We start from the raw sequence: 18475 nt of genomic DNA on the forward strand, positions 1-18475 counted from the left end.
TTTCACCTCAATTTATCGAAGATGTTTCCAGATTTCCAGGAAATATGCGTGACGAGTGAACTTTCAACCTTTTTATCTAGCTTAGGAAAAAAAAATTTGAAAGGCAAAAGGTGAACATGAACTCTTTGTGGAGAATGATCTCTCCGAGTCTTACATAATACTGGAGGGACACAACATTCATCGTTATCAACTGAGGTCTTTCGAATCATTTTCAAGGGCCGGCGGACATTTTAATCGTCATAATGATTAATTACACGCCGTCAGACAGACATAAGATATGTCAACACCGTAACTATCCTACGCTTGGTGAAATAATTCTCCTTTTTGGGGGATCCAATTGTGCATTTTTGTTGCGTTGGCGCAGCATCAGTCTACAAAAACATATTTATTTTGGAGCCAGTTTAACTTGCTGGGATTTCTCCTGCCAGTTCATATTGAGAAGTGTGCTCGTAATTCTTACCTCAATGCCTTCTTTGTTCAGTGCGTACTCATCAAAGTTGAGGATGGCCGTCTTGATGGTACGAGGAGGCGGTAAGACAGTCAGTCCGATGTTTATGGCGTTACTGCGTTTGGAGTCCAGGACGATGATTTCTTGTCGTTTACCATCAACTGCTGCTTTCTAGGAAACGAAGCGCAAGTCAGCTCGCTCACCAAACAAGGAATTAAACCACATACAGAGGGTTCCTACGTTTTTGGCTAATTCATTCCTTTTTAGCATTTTATTTCAATAGAATGTAACATTTACACCTGTGGTCTTCAATCCTGTTCCTCGAGAACCGGTGTCTTGCCCGTTTTTTCCATCTCTCCCTGGTGCAACACACCTGAACGATTGTTATCTAGCTTTTGCAGCCAAAAAAAAAATAACACTGACCATTAAAAGGTCCGTCTGTTGTGTGCACATTTTCCCTGCATCTCACTGAAATACACCAAAATTGCACTAGAATGCCTGCACCTCAAATTAGACCTGCTTTTTGCGAGTCTAAAAGTTTTTTTTAACCAAAAACAAAATGTTTTGGAACCAAATTTGCAGATGCACTAGAGGGCGAGGCAGAAACAGCCAATGAGGCGCAGCTCATCAACCAAATTCACAAACATGCGAACTAAACCATTGTTGCTGCATGAAAATGACAATAGGCCAAGCACAAACTACTTTCTGTCACCAATTAATCAGCCGTGTCAACGGCGAGACATATTTGTGCACCTGTAAATGTACAGAGCAGGCTGTATGTACCTTGGTCACAGGCAGCTCCTTGGATTTGGACTCAAACAGCTGTTCCAGCTTGGACGTGTCCAGTTTAAGTGGCTCTAGTTTGGACCACAGGGACTCTTTACAGAATTTAGGGCTCTTGCACTGCCATTCCATGGGGCGCACTTCCTTCCAGAAAAGCCGAATTGTCTTCTTCTTCTTGAGGAAATGAGGACCGTCTACCCGGTTCAGCTGAGGGGAAGGAGACGGCATGAAGGGTGGAGGTGGGAGCACCATTTTGCCAAGGATGGGAGGAGGCGGGGGGCACCCAAAAAGAGGCGGGGGTGGCGGTAGAACAGCATTGCACAGTGGTGGCGGCGGCGGCGGCGGGACATGATCACCAGAGCCTATCACATTGTCCATATCTAAAATATCCACGTCATCCTCGTCCCGCAGGTCGGTGAAATCCATTTCTTTGATGCGTAGCTCCCTGGGCGCGGCCATGAGCTGGTCCCAGATTTGGTCCGATTCCTTCTTTTGGACCGACGAGATGCTGCTGGAGGATTTGTCGCTCAGAGTGTGCGGCAGCTCCTTTGACGCCTCCGCTTCAGTCGGAGATGTCAGACCTTTAACCAAATCACCAAATTTCTCCGCCACGGCGCGTACAGTGCCTTGTTTGTCCACAATGCCCACCTCAATTCTCTTCACATTTTCTTCTCTGGCTTGCCTGTGAGCCTCCAGTGTGGAGATTCTGCTGGCCAAGCTCGCCACAGAGGGGTCAGCCATCTCGGGGTCTTTTTCACATTTACATTGAGTTTCTTTCTCTGTCTCTCCTGCTCCGTTGTCGTCCTCCTTTTTGGACGTGTGAGCGTAGAGCATGTCCAGCATGAAGCGCTTGTTGTTAAGGATGTTGTTCTCTTCTGAGACTTCAGTGCATTGGCTCCACTGGCCTGTTGAAATAAAAAATATATCTGAAAATAATAATCGAAAAAAAAGATAAAAAACTGCAATAAACATCTCAGGTTGACTTCACATTGGGGTGGACGACAACGTATGAAGTCTTGTAAGATTTATTTCATCATTTTAGCTGTTTTCCCCTTCAAATAGGCTTAGTAAAAGGTACTTATACATTTCCTTTTTAGAGCTGAATCAGATTTTTAAAAAAAAGTTTGAATTTCCATCCCGTGTTTTCAAAAAAAAGGACACTATTCCAAATTGACAGCGCAACAAATGCACCAACAAATTAATTAGGATTCAGTTCCTTTTTTTGGTCCGTAACATGTCAGTTAAAATCCGCAAAATTGCTGATCATTGTTTCCAAAAGTAAGCATGATGTTTTCAAATGTCTTATTTTGATTCAAGATAATCAGCCTGCTTTTATGAAGGACCAGAAAAATGTGAGACTATTTACTGTTGAGAGGCTTAAATTCCCAAGACTGAGACCATTTTAAATTCAACAAGGTCGCTCAAAATAATTATATCTACATTTAAACAAAAATACTATTACCGGTACTTACTTAATTTTATTTAACTTAGCAACTAAGAATACATTTTTACTCATCGTAGAGGATCAAATATATTATTTATAAATATATTATTTAATAATTTTAAAAAAAAGTATCTCCAAATGACCTGGTTCATGTATTTTAAAAATTAAATGTAGCCATTGGCACATTCGTTTGCCTATCCCTGCTCTCCATGGATAATTCAAAGAATCAAGGTGCACGAGTAATACCTGCTTCAATGTCATTTTTGACTTTGTCCTCCCGCTCCTCCCTCTCTAGAGTGCTGCTGGTGGAGGAGATGCTGGATGCCGAGCAGTTGTCCTTCTCGTTCACTTCCTCGTTCTGTCTCTCCTTCTCGCTCAGCAATATACTTTCCTCGACATCCCTGTCTATCGTCTGAACCCTCTCACAATTCTCCTCTAATTCAACATCCTCGACATCCACTTCCACGGCTATACTCGCTACCTGTGCTTCCTCGGCTACTTCCACTTCATCAGCGACTTCCACCACGTCCACCTGCTCTCGTACTTCTATCCCAGTCTCACACTGCTCTTGCTCCTCAAGCTTTCCCTCTTCCTGCCTCTCTTCATTCCCCACTCGTCCCTCTTTACACCCCTCTGGCTCTTCAGCAACATTCTGAACTGGTTGAGTGTCAGAAACATCCTGCGTGTCTGCTGGCGGCTCTTTTGCAGCCATATTTGGTTGCGAGGGAGGTGAGGGACAACGTTCTGATCCTCTTAACTCTGAGGTTGGACTTTTTGTTCTTGTTGGAGATTCGGGTTTGCACTCCACGATGGATTCATTTCCTGCGAGAAATTTTAGACAATTACAAAAAGGTAACGTGCCAGCGGAGGACTGCCATATATCTTTGGAATTTTCTCAAGTGTTCCAACAAAACATGTAGATGATGCCAGTGGTTCTCAATGTGATCTGTGTTATGTCATTGTCTTCTACCCACACATATATATGGTGATGGATTTTCAAACTAGATGGTAGATTAGATGATGTGAAATGAACTATATGGGTTAGTAAAGTCTACGTGCATCTCGTCCTCCTTCCGAGCATCATACAACACATCATCTGCATGTATTTCCTTTGTGCTATTAGTAAACATTTTACCTGACATCTGCTGATCATCAGGTGTCTCGTCTTGCTGTGCGGCGATTGATGAAGTGGTGACACAACGGGATGCCGAGCGGACGGCGGGGTTGGAACTCAAACACAGTGTGATCTCCGTGCGGCCTCTTATGGGCACCCGGGGCCGCTCTCGCTCATACTCCTCGGCCGCCAGCCTCTCCACGGCCTTGTACCTGCCACGGCAAAGGATAACGCTAAATTATTATGTTGATGATGTCCCAAACATGTACAACTGTTACAACTGGCATGAATGTGTCAGGGAAATATCACAATAACTAAAGCGTTTTCATATTTAAATTTTTTGCAGCTGCAAATCAGTGACAATGTTAGTTTGAAAAGTACAAAAATTTTGTCATTGTACTTAAGTAGTTTTTTTCCAGGTATCTGTATTTTACTTGATTCATTTCCTGCCATTGACGGCTTAAGACTTTAAAGATCCATTTTTTGTACTCAGCTGGTAGTGAATGAGTTCATATTGATTTTTTCTGACCACTTTTCACATATTCTTGAAAATATATCTGTACTTTCTTCTCCTGAATAGTAAAATTAATAGGCTTGCTTCACTCACAAGTATTTTTTTCAGTTATGATCATTAGCTCAGCATTTTTTTGTCCATCAGTCATCCATCAAGCTATATGAACACATTTTCTCAGGTGTTTTCTTTTCTCTTTTGGTATGAGAATGACATGCGTTACTAAAAAGGGAAGCTAGTTTGGGTGCAGTATTTCTTTTTGTTGTGCCAAGTTATCAAAAAAAAAAAAAAAAGTACAATTATGAAGTACAGAGTGTGAATACTTTTAATACTTTTACCACCTGCGCAAAGAAAAGACGTTCCACTGTAGAGGCGGGAAAATGGTCGATGGCAAAAAAAAAAAAAAAAAACTTTCAGGGCACCTGGAGCACATCCACGCCAAGACAATGACACACTTGTCTTGTTAATTTGGTCACATCTTAATGGTGAACAGGCCTGGAGGGGCCCTGGCAGACGCAATTCAGCCTGTGGGACTCTGTGAAACTCTTTCCATCTGCTCTCGATTTGAATTACAGCGTTACACAATTTTTATTTTTATTTTTTATTTTAATCGATCATTACAACTGCAAAAATATTTTCAGTTGATGTAAACCAAATAAAACCCACCGTTCCTCTCTGGCTTGTCTTGCTTCTTCCCTTTTTTCAACATAGTCTCGACTGAGACGGATAAAGCAAAAATTATTGTCTGGATTCATAATACAATAACGCTGCTGTGTTTTCCAAGGTGAGACTGACTTGAAGCGGTCCCTCTCCTCCCTTTCGATCCTCTGCAGACGCTCCTCTCGTTCCATGCGCCTCCTTTCCCTCTCTGCAGCCAAAGACTCCTGATGCTGCCTGTACGAGGAGCTCAGCAGGCCTCCCAAAGCAGGTCTGCATGCATCAAGTATAAAGATACAACATCCATATGTTGGGAGTTGTTGCTGAGATTACATAATGCACATTATCATCCAGGCCAACCTGTCTGTTTTTGACTCCGGTGTGCAGGTTGCCGTACTAGTGAAGCGATGGCTGGGTGATGTTGGAGTCTGGTGCGTGCCTGCATGTGGTGCTTCATTGGAAGTAACCCTGTAAACAGAAGAGGCAATGAACACATATATTCACTGGGAATAGGGACCAAGCCCTATCGCAAACGCAGTGAGTAATTGAAAAACCCACTAAAGACTCAAAATTTTCTAGAGGAGCCATAAAACTGCAAAACAACTATTTTTGTCTCAATAAAATTCATCAACTCACTTTGACATAGTTCAGTGAAAAGAAGATGCTACAGTCCGGCAAAGTATTATTTGTGTCCCAATTGAACTGCTCAACTCACTTAACCATAGTTCCTTGCCACCAAGATGGTGTTCAAAGTAATACTTTAATTGGGTTGGCCTGACCACAAAAACAGAATAGTAGTTGTGTTTTATTGAACCGAAGCATGGATTAAAAAAAAAAAAAAAAAAACAGACACTACAACTTTGTGAATATGTTGGGGTTGACTGAAGCCTGAAAATCAGTTTACCAGCCACTCTGAATGGCTGACTAAAAGAAATAACCAAAGAACAAGCAGGCCAGTTGAGCACTTCTTCATTTAGACTTGATATCAAGATTTACTGTACAGTCCAAGCACACTATGACAAGTTCAAGGCAGAAGCAGCGATTAATACAATGCAACCTTAGATAGGTGTAAGGAGCAGTATTTTTGTAATAGACCAATGAGCAGTTTGGCAAGAAGCAAGCTGAAACAACAGCAAAGGCGACTACGGTTTAAAAATAAAAAGCAGCAATCCTGTTTCTGTTTGATGCAGTGACAAGGTTCATGTTCTACAACAAAGCATCCTTCAAGTATGACTGCTTTTACCTTTCCGCCCAGCAGGTCTTTGTAAGAGTGTTAGATGTTTCTGTCAGACTGAAAATGGAAGAATGCGTGAAACAAAGTGGCAAAAGTTGAAATGATGGAGACAGACAGAAGTGGTACAAGAAAAAGGTTACTCATCAATATTACCTACAAAAATCAATTCTAATCAGCAACTAAGGAGTGATAATAAAAGGAAAAAAAGGGATTAATGTTACAGAATTCCACACATTTAATTAAAAAAAAAAGGTGCTTTCAATGAGGCAAGAGAATAACTACTGCATTTTCTTCTGATATGACGGCTTTAGGGGCAAATTTAGAAATTTTCTCTAAAATTTGACATTTTTTTAAAAAATTGTAATATAATATTTTTCCTCCTAAAATCACAACTTCGTTCTTGTACAGATACTACTTGCGCCCTATGATATTACAACTTGATTCTTTTGAAATGTGGACTTTTTCTTCATTCAAGTTCTTCATCGTCACAACTTTATTCTTACAACTCCCGTAGTAATATTCTTCAAATACGCCTTTGTACACAGCAAATTTTGGGCGTTCTCTTTTCTCGAAACTCTGAACAGTGATGAGGTGACTCACACTATAATCCCTTTCGTCTTAAAAATACAGTTGTTGACTTGTCTTGTGTTAACAGTGGCTTGGATCAAAAATGAAAGACAGATGAGTGATAAAATTCTCAAAATAACTGTTTCCAGCAATTGTGAAAAGAAGGTAACTACAGCTTTTTTTCTTCATTTCCCTTTAACCACATCTTTAAGGATGTCAGACAAATCGGTGGGAAAGGAGGTGTTTTAGTAACAGTGGTGGAAAAACAGTACGGACGCAAGGAGGAGGCAGGAAGGAATGAAAAAAAAAAAAAGGGAGCAATTTTACCATGGATTCAATCTACAATTTAAATACTACTGTGGGTAGACATCATGGCGGGGGAATGTTATGTTTTTAATTGGGGTAAGCTTAAGAGTAAAATTTTTTGGTTGATTCGCAATAGACACGTGATGATGTCAAGGCCCTTAAGCCTATCTACTCTTCGACTTTTGCGATTCAAAGCACAAAAAACAGCAACGCTGAACCGAGCAGAGCACCATTTTTTTTTAGCCAAACCACAAAAAAAATGAAATACTGCATTAAAAATTTTCCATTTAACTGATTATGGCGGCTCTACGCTAATCCCAGCTAAGCGGAGTAAACATTCACCAAAATGATTTGAAAGCATAGCCTTGAAAACAAAATACCAAGAATTACAATTCGAGGTTTATCACAGTGGGCGATTCACACCAAACTTGCTGGAAATATTGTGGTAACAATGAGGTCACGAGTCTTGCTAACTGCTTATTCATGTAGACTGAAATCTGGCTCCTGCTGTGACTTTTTTTTTTGTGCTCAGTCTTATTCATTGTGCATTTTATTATGTTTTATTGGGAGGGTGGTGGTTGTAAAAAATAATCTTGGTGAAAGAAAGCGATCTTTGACAAAGGGAATAAGGGGTTGCATTCTATCGAGGACAAAGTTAGCCTCCAATTAAATACCTGTGAACGTCCTGCCTAGAGGACTCAGTGACCGGATGACTTTCATCATCTGCCTCATCGTCATCCTCCAAATCCTCCTCTCCTTCCTCCTCCTCCTCCTCTCCTTCCTCCTCCTCATCTCTGTGGTAAGGGATGGTTTGAGGGTTGAAAGGAGGGAAGGGAGGACGTAGGAACGAAAAGTACGACACAAGGCAAAGTGAAACGATGGTAGCAAAAATGACTTTAGAAAGACAACACAAATGTGGTGGCAAATCTCAGTGTTTCCCATGTAACATTTTTCTCAACCGAGTATTTCACCACTCACTTTTTCCACTTCTGGAAGCCATTAAATCCAAAAGGAGTATATGTAAACACATAAAAGTACAGTTTATCATGTGACATTGCGTGCCTTGTGTTTGTGTTCATTCCGTTCAGCACAGGCTAAACGCAAACTCAAAATCATAGCGCTTTGATGTAGGATTGACTCCATTTGGAATTTCGTGGGAAACGCTGAACACACACATGCAGCAAGCAGTAGTTTCAAGTGTAGAAGACAAAGGAACAGGTGCAAGAATGTTTGTTAGTTAGCTGGTTATTATTTGGGCTCTGTAACCTCAAATCCTGTTTCCTTGGATGCTGTGCAAAAACTATGGATCTGAAGGATACATTGTTAAGATTCAAATAAAAGTAAAAACAATCCAGATTTTTACATTGATTTTGTTTGTCCCTTTGTTTGTTCATTAAGAGGCTAATTCCTGGATGGTCCTGCAACTTCTACTCAGGAAAACAACACCCGATAATGAAATTTTTTTGTACAGTGGTCATCACATATACCATACATGTCTTCGAAGCCTTCCCTCAATACTTTGTTGATGCAGTTTTGGCAGTAATTACAGTCTCAAGTCTTTTTGAACATGATACAAGCTTGGCACGCCTATCTTTGGGAAGTTTCACCCATTCATCTTAGCAGGACCTCTCAAACTGTATCAGGTTGGATGAGGATTGCCTGTGTGTTTGAGCAGGTTCCAGTCTGGACTCTGGCTGGGCCACTCGAGGACATTGACAGAGTTCTGAGGTCCTAAGGATTTTGAAACAGGTTTACATCCAGCATGTCTTCGTACATCGCGACATACTAATTTTACTCGCAAACCGATTACGTTTAGCACTGGCATTCACGCCACAGAGTTCAATCTTTGTCTCATCAGATCACAGACATTTTTCTCTCTCATAGTCTGAGAGTCCAGCAGTTCACTTTTTGGCTCATGGCACGCTGGCTGCCCTGTTGGCTTTACTGAGAAGTGGCTTCCGTTTGGCCCCTATACTATACTCATAGACCTTTATGGTGAAGTCCTGCAAAGATGTCTATTCTTTTGGAAGACAAGGCTCATCTTCCCCAATTGCTCAGTTTAGACAGGTGGTCGGCTCAAGGAAGAGGTGCCAAATCCAAGTCCAGAAAGTAAAAGCCCTGCCACAGTTTGGCTTTAGCGATTGGTGCTTCTTCTCAACTGGCAGTTTCTACTTTCTAAACTTGGATCTGACACCTCTGGCTCAAGGAAGAGTCCTGATGGTTTTGAAATCCTCTGCGCTCACTGGAACCTTCAAAGCAGCGGAAATTTTTTGCACCCTTCCTCGGATTTATCCCTCGAGACAATCCTGTGTTGGAGTTCCACAGACAATTCCTTTGACGTCATGCTTGGCTTTGTGCTCTGACATGCACTGTCACCTCTGGGACCTTATATAGACGCGTGTGCCTTGGTGGACTCCAATTAAGATAAAAGAACCTCTCAAGGATGATGAGCGGAAACATGACGCATCTGAGCTCAAATTTGAGCTTTGTGGCAAAGGCTGTGATTAGTTATAAACCTGTGATTTCTTAGTTTTTTATTTTTAATAAATTTGCAAAAAAAAAAGAAGGCCTAACGTGTCCTCAAGGTGGCAGTATTGTTCGATGACGTACGTGGATGCGGATCATATTCAAAAGGCGCTAATAAAAACATGAAGATGGGAATACAAGAACCCTGGTGGAGATAAAAATGGACCAAGACACAGGGGGTATTTACAGGTATGTCAAATATTATAATGGAAACAATCTGTTAATGATTCATTTCAATGTTGAGAGCGTGAAAGGCTGCAGGAGATATGCCCCGTGTTATTTCCTGTTCTCTCTCCTCACACGTGAGTTTTGTTGCCCGTTTGCTTTTTAGATCCATCGCTCGCATCGGGCCTTCTGGCTTTCATTAACAAAATGGAAAAACGTTGATCTTCAAAGGCCGCTAGAATTTCCTGTAGTGGGCAGGTATCACATGACCGTCCAGACCTGGGAGCTACCACAAGGTTTAATTGGTATGCTATTTCAAAACCTGGCTGGGATGTGATGCATTAAGAGTGGCAGTGATCAGATGATATAGAAGGGGCACGACCTAAAATACTAATGCAGAGATTGAAAAGTCAACCTATTTTTGTCTGCTCACTGGTACTGATAAAAATGCAACAGGGAAGAACAACCTCTTTTTTCCCTGTTGGTTCTATAGCGACCCGTGAGCAACAATATCATAAAACAATTAACTTACTACATCTATTTGTGCCAGGTCCCGCAGATGCTGCTTATTTCTTTGTTCCTTTCCAATATGAATTTCACATTCAATTCTAGTAATTAAATTGTTGATCTTGTTCAGGGTTGGGGAGCGCCAATTTAAATTTAAAGTGACTAAACAAACATCTCCTAATGCTATATTGTAGTGCTAATTTGGAGCCACGGCTTTATTTTATATCATCCCTGCCGTTGTGCATGTGCAGGTCAAGTATGCATAGCAACATCATCGTTAGTGACCCCTTAGTGACCTGAAGCGTGTGTAAGAGCCAGGGTCACCAGAGGGTCAGTCTCTGTTTTCTTTTGGTGTGTTGTTTGCATTACCGCCAGATTCAGCTCTACCCTGCGGATAAAAGGAATTGTCTATCTACGACTGCATTCAATCATCGGGAGCCTTGTGACCGTGTGTCTTATTACTTGCTCTCTATCCAAACAAATGTCATCACTGGTGATTTTATTATATGACATTTTCTTGAGTTTTCTTTGCATGCTATTTGAATTATTTGAGATGCTAATGCATAAAGTCCTGAAGTACCATCACGGAATCATTTATGAACAATCGCTGAAACTTCAAGTCAAAATTAAAGCTTTTGGATATCCTGCCTTCTCACGCAGTGCTCCTCACCTTTCGCTGATATCTTCAACACGCTGGCCACCAAAGTGCAGGTAGCCGCTTCCATGAGCGTGAGGGCTGCTCGGCGACGCTGGCGCCGAGACGTGACCTCTGGTGTTTTGGAGAGAATGCCTCCGGCTGCGTCGTCTCTCCAGGCCGCGCCGCTCGTTGGTGCCGCCCATGCTCGCTCTCCGGCGCTCCTTCCTGCCGCTCGGAGGCAACTGTGTTTCATCGTCACCGTCCTCGCGGCGGAGAGTCGTCTGGGGTAGAACAAGAAACACGTCAACTCACATTTACAAAAACAGGGTTTCATCAGAATAGATTTTGTTTGCTGAATGAGGAGCTTCCTGACCTCATAGATGTTTAACTGCTCGACAAGGTCAAGGTCAGAGCCCTTCCTGCTCAGGTGCCTCTGTGCTAAGGCCTCAATGCCCTGCTCCTCCAGACAGTCCACCATGTCGTAGTAAGAGTCTTGATCAGGCAGGCCGGCCAGAGTCTGAAACAAACATACACAAACGCAAACGCTGCATCAGAAATGCAAAAGTACATGGGTGGAGCACAAAATGGCATCTGTGGAAAAAGATGCACAGTTAAGTCATGAGAAGAAAATGACGCTGTGGGTAGACTGAGTTGGAAATCAATTAAAGAATGAATGCACTTGGTAGCCTATTTGAAGATACTCAGTTTCTGTTACATTACTTTCTTGGCCATTTATTTTCAAGTGTAATATTGAAAGATGAGTTTAAAATGATTAAAAAATTTTTGGGCATCATGGCATGGTTTGTAGTACATCCAGAGCAGGCGTGGCGAAACTACGGCCAACGGGCCACATGCGGTCCGTTAAACGTTTCAATCCGGCCCGCCAAACTTGAAAAAAATTAAATGAATAAACCTTGTTAATGTTTTATTTTCTGAATACTGTGGTTTGTCAAAAACATATATTTTGTTGTAATGCTTTTGTCCACTTTCAATTAAAATTAAATGTATTTTTTTTTTCTCCGAAGAGGTGAGGTTACCAAAACACTCCATTCATCTGCTCCAAGCTGTCAATTTTTGCCCGCCCCTGATCTAGAGTTTAGGTCACAAATGTAGGCAATTAAAAAAAGAAATCAATTATTAATTGTTGCACAAGTCGAGGCAGGGCTTAATATGTCTTCTTGCAAGATGTGTTCAAAGATGTTAGAGTGTGTCTGTTCTACTTCAACTTGATAACTTTTGATGGGGTTTAGGTCAGGGCTTTCTTGTGAATGAATTACATTATATAAAAAAAGCTGCCTTGTTCTTCCAATGGAATCCTTCTCGTCATAAAGAAAGGAAAGAAATGTGGGAAAAAAAACCTTATCACTGCAAGCAACTGTTCAAAATACACTGGAAACTGAGCGGCCTAGTCCAAAGGAACATTTATTCATACAGCACATTTCATACACAAGTCAACTCAACGTGATTCACACAACCAAAAGCAGAACAGCAAACATTTACGGTCTCTCTCAATACTTTTTTTGTCAATTTAGTGCACATAAACAATTCGCTTGAAGTTCTACAGACCTTGTTGATGAGTGTCATCGCATACACCAGCAATTCAGTATCCACTCCGTCCTTTTCATTCAGGATCTCCATAATGTTCCCCCATACTTGAGTGCCTGAAATGGTCAAATACAGACAACAGATGCTTGTGATGGGAGAATCGGCCAATCCGTCCTTTTTCTAAAGCACTTGTCCTTATGAGGGTCACTGGTGAGCTGGAGCCTATCCCAGCTGCCTTTCGATGAGAAACAGGTTAGACCCTGAACTGTTGACCAGTCAATCACAGGGCACATGTGGAAAAACAATCATTAACGCTTACATCAACGCCTTTGGACGATTTCAATCGATGTAGAGCTTTCAATTAAATGCATGTTTTGAGAATCTAGGCGTATGCAAAAGAAGTCAGACACAAGTATGGGGAGAACATGCAAACGCCACAAAGAAGGGTCTGATGAGATTTAAACCCTGAAGCTTTTTACTGTGAGGAAGACATGCAAACTGGTATGCCATGGAGCTGCCTTCTTCAACTTCACGAGTTTGTTTTAAATTGGATGCTGCACTCCACAATACAAATGCGACATCTCTTCCTGAATATGCCTTGTTTCGTGCGCAACTTCTGTTGTGACTCATTATTTAGTGGTGAGCAGGATTACGTAAACCAATTTGCGCAAAATCTTTTGAGAGGGTGTTGCAACACACTCATGAATGTATAATTTTGGTGCAGATCCAGGAAAGGGTGCTTTAAAATAGCTTTTTTTTTTTTTTAATTGCATAAGTCAGGCAAATTGAGAAACATTTCTCTTTCATTCAACAGAAAAATACATTAATGTGAATGCAAAAAGGCAGGTACATGAAAGAGGCCATCTTGAGAGATTTTTTTTCTGGGGGTGTGTGCATTAGTAAAGTCATTTCTTCAAGTTTTATTCATACATTCAACAAGTGGATTAGAATGAGATTATGCTTTAACTCTGCACTGATCGAATTAGGATGCATGACTCTGCAATTAGTGACTTCACTGTACAAAAATGATTGAAATAAGATTGTGCTAATTTGCACTGATCCTCTGTTCTTGCTCTTCTGCTTTTCATGGGTGTCACTTTACCTCTTTTGGCATCTACATTGTTCACGGCATTAATGAACAGGGCGGCGTTTGACTCTGCATACTCCACGAACACCAGCAGGAGCTTCAGCGCTGTCTTTACCACCAGACGGAACTTCACAGTGAGAGAGATGCACAATTGAGAAGTAAAAACATTCCGCAATTCAAGTTTTATCATCATGTCCCATCTTGGGTGACTTAATAAGAGCCTGGCAGGTAATTGTGATTGTGTATGACGGTTTAAAATCTACATAAAACCAGATGGTATAATATGCTAATTTAAGAGATATTCATCATGGAAATGAGATTGTCATTAAATAGAAAACCAATTATTGAATGAAAAAGATTACAAAGACAACGAATTAAAATATGTTCCAAAATTATGTTCCATTTATAGCTGTGTAACGGGTGTAACAATCTGGCCACTAGAGGGCTGAGTTGACTACACTAACATGAAGGTTGAAAGACCCAAGTGTGAATTCTTTTCAGAAGGTACTATTCATGATCAGGCAGTGGACATATAGAATCTTGATAGAACTCCAAAATCATAATTGTAATTTTTTTCTTACCTTGGTTCCGACAAGAGTGTAGAGCCATTGGACTATTTCCTTATGCGCAATGAGTCCATTCATGCCATCCACAAACAACATGATCTGTCCAAGAGCTGCAGAGAAAAAAAAAAATGAAATGGAGGAGATTGTTTAGTTAATCATCCATGCAGTAAAGTCTTGTCATTGTCTTCTCTGTAAGAACTGAGTGTCCATTTCAAAACAAGTGGAAGAACTACGAAATTTCCAACTTCAGTGGCCATGCACAGCAGGTCGTCTTGGTCACTTTTGAAAGAATGAATCACAAGGTCACAACACACAAAAAAATTATAATAATTATTGCGAGTAAAACAAAATATAGACCAAGGGTGTGCAAAGTAGAGTACAATATGTAGTTTTTTTTTATCTGGCCTACAAAGCATCTATTTATTTTGTGCCTAAATTATGAAGCATTTATTTATTTTGTATTAATTTAGCTCATTGAATATTTGCTACAGTAATTTAAAAAAATGGATGGATGTTATTTTTTTTATTAAATAATGGGTTAATTCATTAATATACAGTAGTAATATTTTCAAATGAAGATCAATTCCTGTTGGAATAAATTACACATTTTAACATATTCTAATACTTGTGAATGACTTGACTATCACTTTTAAAAATCAAACGTTACATGTAGACTATTAATGTATGAAAAAAGAGCTTGACCCCTTCCCACATGAAACACACACATCACAAACAGATGTGTATTGTTGTGAAAGGTGCTAATTATATTGCCGTGCCCCACGTCGAAACTTGAGCTACTGTCCGACAGAAACTTGAAAAAACAACTCCGCGCACTCATCCCTCAAGTCAGCCGACATGACTGTAAGGAAAATATTTGAGCAGACCGCCTCGATGGACGCTGACATGACTTCCATGTGTAAGCGGATACATAAATAAGAGGAAAATAAGAGCCAAGGGATCTCAGTGGGGAAGAGCTCGGGTCAGACAAGTGTGGGGCTTCTGTTAAAGAGGGAATTGGGGGAAGGTGAAGTACAGCTGAACTGACAAACGTTCGTTTTTTTTTCTTTTCTTCAAACAGTAGGTGCTTAGTAGAGCCTCAGCGGTCACTGCAGCACACACAACAAGGGGTTAATGCGTTCACACTAACAGGATGAGCCCAGCTTGACCCCACTACCTCTATTAATCAGCTAATGGGAAGGGGCATGGGGACTGGAAACCAAAGATATAAACAATGAAAACATGGTAACATTGAAGGAATGTTTATTTCTAATTACCATGTGGTAAAAAAGTAAAACTCAGTTACGACAAGTCCATCGAGACACCTTTGAAATTCAATAAGGTATTCCCGTATTTTAATTGAACATATGAAGACAAACAGAATCTATCCCAGCAAGCAGTTCTGGAAGAAATCGACTGATATCTGTTGTCTTGCACTATTTTCATTTCAGATTCTGCATTGTTCAACTTTTGGTCCATAATTTATTTGAAATTAACTTTCAAGTTCCTCACCCACAAAAAAATTGCTGTTCCAATTGTTTATTAAAGTCCCTTAAATGTCACAGAAATTATTAGGATTCCAAAGGATTCTTGCTTTGTTTCATGATTATACAAATAACAAGAAATGCCCTGTCCTATCTTTGCTGACATCTGTACCCCAAATTCAGATCCTGGAAAAGAGTAGAATTATCCAACACCTATTCATCTTAAGCAATAGCAATTAATTGATTATCCGCCCATTCCTCTTTGTTTTCAAATGAGTCTTTATTAGTTTTCAGATAAACACCTGCCCGAGATCATCAGAATTCTTGTCTAAATATATCTTGGATTTGAAACTGTCAGACAAAGAACTTGACAAGACTAGCGTGTGTACAAAATTCCCTACGAAATTGCTAGGGATGACAAAGAGGAGCTTTGAGTAAATACAACATTTAAAGTGGACTATATGACCCAATAAAACAAGTTTTATCTGATCAACAGCTTGGTCCAAGACTTAGAGTGGCTTAATTGAGAGCTCGTCAGTAGTTAGGAACTAATCTCCACTTGGTCATGTTAAACTCCTTCCCATGTCATGAGATGAGAGACTGCACCTTCAGTCACTTACATCTTTGAAGGGGCGGAGAACAGTGTTGTTTTAGGCAGGCATTTTAGATTTAGTCTTAGTCTTTTGGACAAAAATGCTTATTAGTACACCCTGAACCGACGTGTAGTATACTTGTTCAAATACAGTACCACAAGAACACTCTATCAAACATGTATTCTTTACTTGTGTAAGGTTTGGAAGTGTGTATGAATTTATACTGAGAATTATTAAGTTTAACAATAAAGTAAATTCATATATTTAATTTAATTTGTGTTAAGATATTTACTTTTGTATTTTCAGAATTATTATTTACACATTTATATATTTTTTATATTCTCATTAGTGTTGGTCAAGCAGTTGAGTTTATGCATTTAAACTGTTATTCTCATTTACATGTATCTAAATTCTCCTCGCTCCTGATTGGTGAGTGATGGTCAGCTGGGGGAGTGTGTCAGGAAGTGTGTGCTGGTAGCCGCCGTGTATTGAGTAAAAAGCGTTGCTAAAAGCGAATTCCGTCCCCGTCGCTCACATTACGCTTGCAACAACTTGCTGTTACCAGAACGAAATTGCCTACCGAGCTTGATTCACTTTTAGGAAAGCGCTTCTCTCCAAAATGACTCTCGCGCTCATGCGGAGGGCGGAGCTTAGCTGGCGTCTCCCGCTGCTTCTTCTCTAGCTGGCTGTGTGCTACGCGTGCTGCGTTGCAATTTTTTGAAAGAGAGATAACATGTACAATAGGAAGGAATTTCTTAAATTTCGAACGTCTGACGGACCACACACTAACGATTCCGCCCCGTTCGCGAGAATCCATGTACGTCACGTCATGTTTTCGTCATCAAAGAGCCACATTTATCTCGTAATTATCTAGCTATCGTCATGAAAAAAGTGGCGTTATCGAAATTTTAATAATATTATATAATACTCGTCATCGTTGACAAAAAACACCGTCGGAGAATTAAGTTTGCCACAGATAAGACAGAATTCCCAGGTGCAGCCGTCTTGACCGTGTGTGTGCGTGCGTTTGCGTGAACGCTACAGTTCATCTTTTATCAATCAGAGTTAATTACTCCCGGCATGTCAGACCCGAGCATTCCTGACAGTCCTCTCGTGCGGCCAGCCCTGAGCGGCGGCGTGGACAATGCGGACAGTCGGGGCGGACCACATCAGTGTGTGTTTAGAAAAACATGATTAACCTCCTCAGTCAGCGTGGACTCAAGTGTCACCCTACCCCCTAACGTTCTCGTTCTGCTTGGGAGCACTGCTGATGGATGGGTGACAGCAGTAATGACATGATGAACAGCTGCTATACCGACTCAAGAACTCAAACTAACACACTTTCCAGACTTTTCCATGATGAGCTACATTCTTCTTTTCTAGACGACCTGCGACATGACCACTGGGCCAATGTTTGTGTCTCAGTTACACCTGAGTACTGGATGCGTGGGCCACAAAGATTTTGAACAAATGCCAGGTTGAGGAGAAGATGAGCCTTAATGTCTGAAGTCTTTTCAGCGTGTCATCACACAACATGAATGCTGAGTTGCTGACAGAGGACCATTAGCGCTCCAAAAATGGACCACTAAATGAGCCCATGTTTAGATTATCATAACACACATGAGGATTTTGTGTACCCTTGTCATCAGATAAAGACATTAAATGTAGAAATGTTTTTACACGGTACCAAAAAAACCCCAAAACTTTCCCTCAGTTGTTAAAAATGCTTAGTCATGGAATTAGTTCATGCCAGTGGAGGTTTAAGAACATTTAAACGTAAGTACACAAAACCGCACAGACTAGAGTTATCCTGTTAACGTAAAACGATACTTTAACTTGTTTTAAAAACTAAATTTACTATTCATTATGGAAAATGCAATCCTGGGAAACATCTAATTATTCACATAGCAGCCACCTCCGTGAGAAGCAAACTTATTTCCCCCAATTTATGATTAAATGGCTCATGAAACTGTTCCTGGAAGAAGAAAAAAAACACCTGGGTGTCCAAAACATGAAGCAGACTTCCCAATTCTTTTGTTGTTTTTATGGGGAAAAAAGGCAGCATATGAACTTGTATAGGCTACAATGTAGCCGCTACATTGATGCAGCCGTGCTCCAGTTGTTTGGGGCAGACAGTTGAAAATAAATTTGACCAAAAGCAGTGCTGACCTGCTGGGATGGATGGTGCGGGTGGTGGTATGCCTGGTGAGCAAAGAGTGAAGATAGGGGGGGGGGGTCTTGCCAATGAGTGATGTCAGTGATTTTAAGGAGCTTGACGGTGGTAAAAAAAAAACAAAAAAAAAA

The 18475-nt window shown here is 40.7% G+C and overlaps 1 protein-coding gene across 5 annotated transcripts in view; it reads right to left on the reverse strand.

The window, feature by feature from the left end:
* fhod3b (formin homology 2 domain containing 3b) overlaps positions 1-18475 on the reverse strand; it is an 80641-nt gene that overhangs the window by 7668 nt on the left and 54498 nt on the right. For 2 of the 5 annotated variants that reach the window (XM_088306745.1, XM_088306749.1), the window contains 14 exons: positions 14113-14207; positions 13547-13658; positions 12466-12560; positions 11273-11416; positions 10933-11180; positions 7739-7858; positions 6201-6248; positions 5318-5425; positions 5096-5230; positions 4967-5017; positions 3811-4001; positions 2922-3497; positions 1232-2136; positions 461-619 (listed from right to left, as the gene is read on the reverse strand). In XM_088306745.1, the coding sequence (XP_088162871.1) occupies positions 461-619; positions 1232-2136; positions 2922-3497; positions 3811-4001; positions 4967-5017; positions 5096-5230; positions 5318-5425; positions 6201-6248; positions 7739-7858; positions 10933-11180; positions 11273-11416; positions 12466-12560; positions 13547-13658; positions 14113-14207 (2987 nt within the window). The remainder of the gene's footprint in view (positions 1-460; positions 620-1231; positions 2137-2921; positions 3498-3810; positions 4002-4966; positions 5018-5095; positions 5231-5317; positions 5426-6200; positions 6249-7738; positions 7859-10932; positions 11181-11272; positions 11417-12465; positions 12561-13546; positions 13659-14112; positions 14208-18475) is intronic. The other 3 variants (XM_088306746.1, XM_088306747.1, XM_088306748.1) reach the window with 3 other exon arrangements.

The sequence above is a fragment of the Idiotropiscis lumnitzeri genome, chromosome 10 (assembly GCF_059441095.1).
Source record: "Idiotropiscis lumnitzeri isolate Australia: NSW breed Sydney's pygmy pipehorse chromosome 10, RoL_Ilum_1.0, whole genome shotgun sequence".
Lineage (NCBI taxonomy): Eukaryota > Metazoa > Chordata > Actinopteri > Syngnathiformes > Syngnathidae > Idiotropiscis > Idiotropiscis lumnitzeri.